The sequence below is a fragment of the Bidens hawaiensis genome, unplaced genomic scaffold (assembly GCF_021521415.1).
Source record: "Bidens hawaiensis isolate Kalapana, Puna unplaced genomic scaffold, B.hawaiensis_p1.1 tig00022151_1, whole genome shotgun sequence".
In the NCBI taxonomy this organism is placed as follows: domain Eukaryota; kingdom Viridiplantae; phylum Streptophyta; class Magnoliopsida; order Asterales; family Asteraceae; genus Bidens; species Bidens hawaiensis.
The window spans coordinates 96,687-107,324 of NW_027493432.1; the positions used below are offsets into that span (position 1 = coordinate 96,687).

General features: G+C 36.7%; 1 protein-coding gene across 1 annotated transcript; it reads right to left on the reverse strand.

Annotated features, from left to right (window-relative positions):
* Nucleotides 1–1,351: 1,351 nt before the first annotated feature.
* On the reverse strand, nt 1,352–3,260 carry LOC143564731 (putative protein phosphatase 2C 34). The gene is made up of 5 exons (XM_077051920.1): nt 3,006–3,260; nt 2,616–2,909; nt 2,023–2,140; nt 1,668–1,891; nt 1,352–1,594 (listed from the first exon to the last, which is right to left on the reverse strand). Exons 1-5 carry the CDS (start codon nt 3,249–3,251, stop codon nt 1,391–1,393), a joined length of 1,086 nt encoding a protein of 361 aa, XP_076908035.1. The 5' UTR covers nt 3,252–3,260; the 3' UTR covers nt 1,352–1,390.
* Between the last annotated feature and the right edge of the window lie 7,378 nt (nt 3,261–10,638).

The window sequence follows — 10,638 nt, forward strand, 5'->3', positions numbered from 1 at the left end:
ACTCATAGATTGGTTTTAATAGTCGGTGTGCCAATAATGTTACTAAGCAATATGGATCAAAATAACGGTTTGTGTAATGAAACTAAATTGCAAGTAATTAATTTGGGTAGACGTTTTGTTGAAGTAAAAGTTATTTCATGTACTAATACTGATTATCGCACTTATATAATTCGTTGTGGTCTAACACCTTTTGATAAGAAACTTTCGTTTAAATTGAAGAGAAGATAGTTTTTTCCAGTTGTAGTCGGTTTTGCAATGAACATTAACAAAAGTCAAGGTCAATCTCTAGAAAAAGTTGACATATATCTCAAAGACCCGGTGTTTACACATAGACAACTCTATGTAGCTTTATCAAGAGCGAAGAGTGGTGTTAAAATTCTTATACTCCCTCCGTCACATATTAAATGTCCATTTTTCCATTTTTAGTTGTCTCAATTTAAATGTCATTTCTGTACATATAAATTCAATTTCCAATTGTGCCCTTACTATTACATATACTAGATGTTTCATTTTACAAAAATGGTTTTTACCCATAATAACTTAAAGGACATTATTGTCATTTTATAACTCATAAAATAAAATGATCAAACATTTCTTAATTTGTGTGTTTTGGGTCCTATAACATTTAAAATAGGACTGAGGGAATATTAAACAAGAAAGACAAGGTTACAAATAAAGAATAAATATGGTTTATAAGGAAGTCTTTTTTGTAACTTATAAATTTTACATTTTTAACCTTTGATTATGTTTTCAAATGTTGTAATTTGAATGTTATTTGCGTTTATCTTTGTGTTTCACAATCATTTGATTTCGTACCAATATTATTTACAACTTTAAGTATGTTGTCGTCCCGAATAACATATAACAACTTATGTTTTCCTTTCAAATGACATGTGTTTGTTCGAAAATATCAACATTTCTACCCATGTCGTACACGGATTAATAACCTAGTACCTGAATTAATAGAAGTCAGGTACATTTATTTAAGTCCAAATTTTGAAAAAAACACTTTTAACGCAGCCCTCTTCTTCTCTAATTTTTCCAACAATTCCCATGAAGAAAGTTGACTTTTTTTCATTAGTCAACTATGTATATAATATAGATTAATTAGTCACCTATATATTGGTTATATGAAAAAAATAAAAAAAAAATACTCAACTTTCACATAAACAATGCGTTTAGCACTCGGTTTAGTCCCTATGTAGCTTCACCCATGGCTAAAGCAGTTAACTTCTTATTAACAGTTTATATGTTTTCTAAAGCACTGTTCAGTACTTAAAAACTGGTTTCGTATTAAATGCTCCCGTGTATATATGAGAAGGGTAAAATGATTCTATGAACTATATATAAAATGAAGTAAACAACAATAAAAAGATCGTGTTAATTTTTTTTATGTGGTACGAATATAGTTAGTTGATGGAGAATTATTATGAAAAAAGACACATATGGCTGAAATATCATCGGCTGCGATCCCTTTTCTCTTGCGTTTCCAAGCTCGAATAGCACGATCCACCAATTGTTTAGCCGATTTATACTTGTCTTCTGTTGATGACACTATCTCCACTGCCTCTTCATTTGAAATAACATCCCATACCTACAAATACAATGATATTAACTTAACAATCTATACAGCAAATTAATCTTCATTTGTTTGAGCTTGAACTCACCCCATCAGAAGCAAGAACCATAAACTGGTCTCGACTCGTTATACGTCGTTGTATGACTTGAGGAACTGAAATGAGGCCAAAATTTTTGATACAGTAATCGCCAAAGGCACGTGACATAGCCAAGCCAGGTGATTGCTCATTTGGTAGCCATACGCGGTGCACACCAGGTTCGTCTTCTAAGCAGAAAACGCGACCATGGCACTCGATTATCCGTTCAGCCTCCTCTGTGTACACCAATTAGTTTTAGGCAAAGTTAAGCACAACACTCTAAATCTCTAATGAAACACACTAGCGGCTGTACTGTGTTTTGTTTTAATAGGGCCCAAACGCATAATATGATAAGAGAGCTACTCACGGGGTAGGTTTGGCTTAAAATCAACTGTAAGCTGTACAGGCACCAAGCCGCCATCATCAGTGGCTGTAGCGAGTACTGCTCGGGAATCTCCAACATTTGCAACAACAAGATGATCACCCTGGAATATAGCAATGTGACAAATAAAGATCCAAGGGTGTCAATTCCTTACACGATATGAAAATAATCATGTTTTCACATAATCCTAGCTGGTTGTTATCTGGTTGACCTGTTTAACACGTTTAATTTAAAAAATGGCCAAACGGGTCATTGAGGTTGACATGTTTAACATGCTTAATTAAACAGGTAAACTTGTCAACCTGTTAATTAGACAGATTAACATGTCAACCCGTTTAATACTTTTACAACTTGATTACAACCTGTCAACTCGTTTTATTCATTTAGATAAATGGTTTAAACAGGTGTCAAGTCATGTTGGAGTTACATGATTTTAAGGGTGTCCGGTATCTTGGATTAACCTTTTAAACAAAAATAAATATATGGGTCACGCCAACAACTCAACCCGACACAATTACCACTCCTATAACTCTATGTTTAAATTCAAAAAAACTTAAAAAGAAATCATATTGATATACCTGTCTGACGGCTGTCAGAGCTGTGGTTCCACTGTAAACCGAATCGATATTATGGTATTGCTCTAGATCTTGATCGACATCCTCACAAGTCTTTACGAAAGAATGCTGCCATAGGTTGAACCTATCACGCTCTTTATCAATCTGATCAAATGGACCTTCAACCAGCATTTCTTGCCAATTGCGTAACAATGATGATGGCATCAGGTTGCAGACCCTCTTGGCAACAAAATGTCCCCATGGTCCATGACCATCAAACACCCCACAAAACATCATGTCCTCTTGACACCCAAATTCCTATAAAAACATGTCATTTTATGGCAAACATGTGTTTTGTGATCAAACTTGTGAAAATAATTGAGATGCAGAAAAGTAATGTTTATGATCTTATACCTCCCACACTATACAACAATCTTGATTCACTCCTTTTTCCCCTCGCTTTGAGCAAACCGAAGCAATATTATCCGACCCGATCACGTTGACACTCCCAGATGATCTTAAGATCATCTCATTCTTCTTTGCATCTTTTGCCATAGCTTCTGCGGCCTCTTTTCCGCCACATTGACTCAAATTCGTGCCTCGTTTTGAAGTCGAAAATGTCCTCGCTAGCCCATCTAACATGGACGAAAAACGCCCCATTATTTATTCCTGATATCAGAAGATGATAGATCATATAAGTTCTGGATTCTACGTAAGTTGAATTATTATTTGAATCCTCAACAATGAATCTAGGACAACCAAATCATGATTAGTTAGATAATATATATACTACTCTTTACGTGGAATCACAATAATTCACATGGTCAACTTTTAGATCACTTGTAGACAAATATCAGTATTAAATGAGTACAAGATTCTATATATGCGGGTACCCAAAAGATAAACTTCAAAAAGCTTCCATATTTTTATTAAAAAGCAATCAAACCCAGAAAAGATTAACCGAAGTGATCGGAGTCCAATGGTCCAATGGCATGGGGTGATGATTAAGGCTTGAGATAAAAAGGTCTCATGTTTGACTCAAGGGGTTATCCCAGAGTATCATTGACGGTGTTCTTAGGTGAATCAGGTTTAAAACGTCAAAATTAGTATGGACGGTTGATATCCCTAGAAGGAAGACTTATTGGGAGTGGTTCTAAACGCCGTTGAAAGAAAATAAAAAACGCAAGTGATTGTAGACTTATTTAGCATCCCACGTGTAATTCGTCAGAAACTCAACTGTGGGAACTACAAGTTTTCAGCCAGCAAAGATTATTTATGCTTATAAAAAAAATTAATATTAAGGTATTCATGATTAATCTAATGAAGAAAATGGTGATGAGTTTATGAGAAAAACCTTGTGAGGAGTTGCCAGAAAGATGAGGGAATTCTGAGAGGAGTGAAAACGAGTGATGCAATCATAACATAAGATATGGGTTTTGTTTGTGGCTTTTAAGATTTTTGAGTGGGGGAGGGTGTTACCAGAATAAAAGAGTATGGGGATGTATGGAAATATAAATATATATTATAGATACAAATACGGTGTGTGGTGGAGGCCCTGAGTGGGTTGTTTGTTACTCAAAGCGCAGCCACCTTTTTAAACAGTTTGTGGCACTAAATCTAAGACACTTATCATTACTGGAGCAATAACTTACGTATATAGTTTACTCTCTTGAAAAATATATCTTATTTTTAAAGTTATATCATACATAATAAGGCAAATTATTCCTCTTAACAATAGCCCATAACGTTTTTTACGGGAAGTCGTGGGTTCAAGTCTCGTTAACTTATAATAAAAATATATCATGTGCGAGTCAAAGGTTTTACCATAGTGGGCTTTCAGGTGGTGAATTTCTCATGAAATTGGTGGCGAGCTAAATCACCAGTGCTATCTGTGATCGCGGACAAGGGTGGCCTTTTGACAATGGATGCACTGTGGTGGCCAGGCTTTAATTTGTTTGTTGTTCAAAACAAAATATCACATATAATTAGCTAACCAGGCAACCTTTAGTCATTCTCACTTAGGTGGTGTGATAGGATGGTTAAAAAAGAAAAGAAAAAACTCTTGTTGAGAAGTGGGAGGAGCTAGAACTAGAGTATACAAGAAGACTGCCAAATAGTAGAGATTGTTGTGAGAATAAGGAGTAGAAAAGGTGTTAGTATAGTTGATAACCGTGACTGTTAATAGAGTTAGTTGACTGTTAATTATTAGTAAGTTACACGTTAGGTGTGACATTCGTCATTTTCGGGTCTAGATTTGTACCCGTTTTGTAATCAGTTATCTTGTAAACCAACCGGTTTTGTAAACCAAAATCTTGGATATAATCAAAATGATGGATTTTTTGTTACAATATTGTTTTACACTTGTCGGGTCTTGAAAACATCCTTTTCGGTCCTTAAAACGCGTAAAAATCCCTTAAAACGAACTACATGAACTAAATCTTCCATGTTTGATTGTTTGGAAAGTCTGGTAACCAACCCCATCGCGCCACGCGATGGAGGATGTTCCCTATGATCGCGTATCGCGATGGTGCTGCATACCAGCAGCCCGAAATTTGTTGTTTTGTGTTTTGTTTTGATCCATTTTGCTTGAAAACTCTTGTGTCTCACACCCATATTTGACCACCATCATTACCCTATATATACACCACCATATCCCTTCATTTTCCCCTGCTACAACTCCAAATTCTCTCTCAAACATCAAAGATTCAAGGTTGTTTATTTATGTGTTCTTGAAGGTTTGACTTCCAAAAGTCAAACTGAGTTTAATCTTTCATTCTAATTAACTTATATAATCTTAATAATACTTGAATATGGTGGTACAACAAATATATAATATACACCCCTTGTTACCTTTGGTAGTTGCTTCTCCGATTCCGGTCGGTGAGGTTTCGGACCTTGTAAGGCAAGGCTTCATGGAGGACTTCATGTTCTTGATATATATATAAATATATATATACTTATATAACTTGTTTATACATACTAACCATGCTTAACTTCTGCTCATTTTAGCTTATTTACAAGTTCCATGGTTATGGGTTTTAAGAGTCTATGCTTCGGTTTAACCGTGAATAGCTCTAAACCGTAAACCGAACTTTGCTTACTAGTTTTTGTTAAATACTTGTTTAAACATGTTTAATGTTAGATCTCAGTTTATAACATCATTTTTATAAGTTCTATGGTTATGGGTTTGTGGATTCTAACATCGGTCTTAACCCGAAACTAGATCCGAACCGAAAACCGAACTTTTGTTTAAAGACTTTATTGTTAACTTTTTTGTTGTAAAACTTAAGTATTTTCATTTGTACATTATTATACAAGTAGGATGTTTGGACATGTGGAAACCATTTATAAACTTATTGTGAGATGGAAACCGAACCAAGCCGAACTAAACCGATTTTCACTCGCTTAAGAGACACAAAAGTGTGTTTTTAGCTATCATTACTTATATATTTCTTTAAAAATAGTTTACAAACTGATTTTAATTATATTCGTAAGTACTTGGAAATGTTGGATCCAACTTGATCTCATAACAAAGTTTGGACCGACAAAATCGAACACTTGCTTAACGTACGTTGTTAGTTCTAAAACAATATATCTACATACTTGTTTTAAGTATTATTAGATTTTTATGAGTTATCTCATAACATTTAATATTTTGGAAAGTTGACTTTGGGGTTGACCAATTGTCAAAGCCCGAATCAACAACCCTAACACTCGTTAAAACCCGTTTTAGTATCTTTATTCCAAAGGGACTTGCATTCTTGCATTTTACCCAACTTATTACTTAACATAGGTTGAGTAAATATTAAGTTTATTACTTGAATGTGAGTATTTTCATACCCCGTTTTCCATCTTTTGTTTTTGGAGTGACATTTCATACTTATTCAAATTAAATGCTTTATACTTGAATCTTAAACCACAACCGTTACTGTATAGTTTACTTAAATAAATGCTCGATTTGGTGTTCTATGCTTATATGTTTATATGCTTTTGTGTTTTATCGCTTTTGGAGGGTTGATTTATAAATCCGTGAACTATCTGGTATTCTCTTATAGCACGGTGACGCTAATGTATTCTTATTAGCGACCTCATATTATTCGATTTATTGGTATTTATTTGTTGTTTCGTATACAAGATTGTGGCTTTTTCTTATTATATACTTATATGTTCAAACTATGAATTTCTCACCAACCTTTGTGTTGATAAACTTTATTTTATGAAATGTTACAGGTTTGCATCTTGGTTGATTTGGGATTGTGAAGAAAACGTCATCAAGACCTTTAGGATATTAGTAAAATGAACAATATTTAATTTGCTATATTTTGTGATATCTTGTTATGAATATTTGTTATGTGACATTTTCGATGTTGTGAAATGAAATGAGTTTGTTAAATATTGTCGTTTTAATTAGTGTCACATGCTTATGGGCAATCGTTACACCTCGGCATCTTCTGCCGCCTTTGGTCGGGGTGTGACAGATTGGTAACAGAGCCATGACAATAGGATAGGAGGTTAGACGTAACGACCTAGTATTGTTATGCTTAGGGTCCTATACGTGTGCTTATACGTGTTTACTCTATTTTGATTGTTCATATCGCATGTTATTTACAAACTTGTTTAAATCACCAATATCCTAAATGTTCACATACACACACTTTCATAGTATTTCCAAGGTATCCTTACCTTAAAAAGCAAAAGTGGATTTTCATTGTGTTTTGTGGATTACAAGATTAACTTGGATCCCGTTGTTTCAAACCCCTTAAAGGTTGCGTTTATATCGGGTTTGTAGCCATCATAGTAAACGAGACATTATAAAATGACCATTTGACAAAAAGATTCCAAGAATCGAAGGTGATTTACTTACCTAGGATGGTTGGATTATAGTGCTCGTTTTCTAGGCCACAAAACGTGTTATGCACGTCAATACTTTGAGTTGTCGAATGCTAGCGTTCCGGTCACCATCCTAAATTTTCGGTGTCAAAACAATAGAACTACATTGGTTCGTAGACTAGTGTTTTGACATGACGTTGTATCTCGATTTATTGTGTTATTATCGTTTTTTTAGTCGAAAACATGAAAAAGTTGCGGTGGTTCGTACACATGTTTAGACTACAATATGGTGTTTTATAGAACTTTTTAGTGTTGGATTATCAAATCATGGTGGTTCATGTATGATTTTTCGACTCTATAAATCTCAAAATCTCAAATTTTCAAGCTTTAACCTCTCAAAAATCATTTACGTTTTGTTTTTGGATTGTTATTTATATACAAAGATTTACATTTTATCTAACACTAACATCTCCTCCTTACTAACTCTAGGATTCACAATCAAAGATTTAAACTTCATCTTATTTTATTTTTATACACTCTCATATCCATTTCTTTTTACCCAAAACTTATTACATTTCTTTGTAATCTTTTAGCATGCCTCCGGTTAGCCGTCATCCACGCAAGAACTCCAACCGACGTATGGCTGCTTTTATCTTCAAGCAAATGGCCGCTGTGATTCCCAAACTTGTGCCCCAAATCCAAGCTACCCAATCTCCTCCACCCGTTTTTGCACCCGTTGAACCCAAACCCGCATCCTACCCATACAAGCAATTTACTAGTGCCAGCCCAACCGAATTTTTGGGTACGAACTGTGCGACTACCTTGTTGCAATGGTTCGAGTCCATGGAGAATGTGTTTAGATACAGCGAGTGCGCCGAAGCGAAAAAGACCAATTTCGCTTCAAGCATCTTTAGAAAAACCGCTCTAACATGGTGGGGTAGTGTCATGCACCTCCAAGGGTCGAAAGCGGCTATGGTTCTTCCATAGTCCGACCTCAAGGCACTTATGATGAAGAAGTTCTGTCCCAAACACGAAATTCAAAAGCTTGAGGAGGAATTTTGGAACCTCAAGCAAGATAGTGGTGATAAAGCCGCCAACTCACTCCGTTTCCACGAGTTGAGCATTCTTGTCCCACATTTGGTTACCCTGGCTGAGCGTAAGCTTGACAAATACATTGGGGGTTTACCGATACAAATCCAGGACTCAGTCATGAGTAGCAAACCCGTGAATCTTGAAGATGCCATCACTCTAGCCGGTGCGCTATCGGAGAATCACGTGAAGGCGGGTACCCTAACCCTTAAGAAGCAAAACGAGAAAGCCAAGCCCGAGCCCTGTAACATCCTAAAATTTTTATAATGTTAAATAAAAGAAAGTTATGTTTAGTGATTTCACGTTTTAGTTATTTAATGTCGAGTAAGGAACGGGTCATGGGCTTAGATTACGTAAGATGGGTTAAATGAGAATGGGCCTTGGGTCCGTGGGCTTATAAATACCCATCCCAAGCCCAAGATATCATTTTATTTCCATCTTTCTCTTTTACACACTCAAAAGCACACACATAACCGACCGAGATCCGAAGTCGAGACCCGAGATTTTGCTGGTAGATCTGAGTTGGAAAGGTAAGAACTAATCCCGCAAAGCTAATATTACTGAAAATGGTTAGGATTTGACGGGTTAATCGGACCCGAAACACAACTGCCCAAATCGGACCCCTAAAACGTCGATTTTAGGCCGATTTGATGGTTGGGATTTGTAGGCGCCGATCATACGATTCCGTGGGTACCAAAATCGAGTTATTTGGCTAAGAAACGAAGGAGTTATGGGCAAACAGATCTGCAGCGCGACAACTTCGCCTTCATCTGGGCAACTTCGCCTTCAAGCGATGAACTTCGCCTGCAAGCTAAGTTCGCCTGATGAACTTCGCCTGCAAGCCAAGTTCGCCTGATGATAAGTTCGCCTGAAGCCAAGTTCGCCTGATGGCAACTTCGCTGAAATGGTAACTTCGCCTAAATGGTAACTTCGCCTAAAAGCCAAGTTCGCCTGAGGTTTAACTTCGCCTAAAAGCCAAGTTCGCCTAAGGTTTAACTTCGCCTAAAAGCCAAGTTCGCCTAAGGTTTAACTTCGCCTGAAGCCAAGTTCGCCTAAGGTTTAACTTCGCCTGAAGCCAAGTTCGCCTAAGGTTTAACTTCGCCTGAAGCCAAGTTCGCCTAAGGTTTAACTTCGCCTAAAGTGAAGTTCGCTTAGAAAATAAATTAAAAACCTAATGGAAAATGTGTTAAGGCAGTTATCGAAAATAAAATTTTTCCAAGCTGACCTGGCAGCTTAACCCCAGCCAGGGGCTCTGCCCCTTGGACCCCGCTAGGGGCTGCCGCCCCTAGAACCCCGCTGCCAGGGGCGCTGCCCCCGGACCCCCGTTCGTTGTGGGTCATATATAGATAGAAATACAAAACGAGTAGTAGTAGTTAATTGATATGTGTAAATATTATACAGTTAGCCGAGCCCAGTTAAAGAAAGGAATTACGATCAACGGCGAGCGTAACAGGATCCAGGTGAGTTTCTAGCCCCATTCCTTGTTATGTTTTCGGGGCTGTGTGCATACTTGATGTGTTGTTAATACATTTATCCTAAGTGATAAATGTATGCCATATGTGATATATGTGATATGTATGAATGATTGCCTGATGGTTCGTGAACGATCTTCGGATATTGCACGTACTGTCAGGTTGTAACGTTATAAAGCCATATGTGATATATGTGATATGTATGAATGATTGCTTGATGGTTCGTGAACGATCTTCGGATATTGCACGTACTGTCAGGTTGTAACGTTATAAATATGGCAAGTATGATATGTATGTTTATGTGTATGAACGTAATAAAGTTAATAAAAGAAGGAAATGACGATTGTATGGTTGTATGGTTACGAAAAGGGTACCAAGCCCTAATAATACTCGATGTATGTTGCATGTTGTATGGTAACGAAGAGGGAACTGAACCCTACTAATATTCGAAAGCAAGGGACCAGACCCTTATAATATCTGTGATGTAAGGGACCAGACCCTTAGAATATCTGTGATGTTAGGGACCAGACCCTTCATAATATCTGTGATGTTAGGGACCAGACCCTTACAATATCTGTGAGGATAGGGACCAGACCCTTCATAATATCTGTGATGTTAGGGACCAGACCCTTATAATATCTGTGATGTTAGGGACC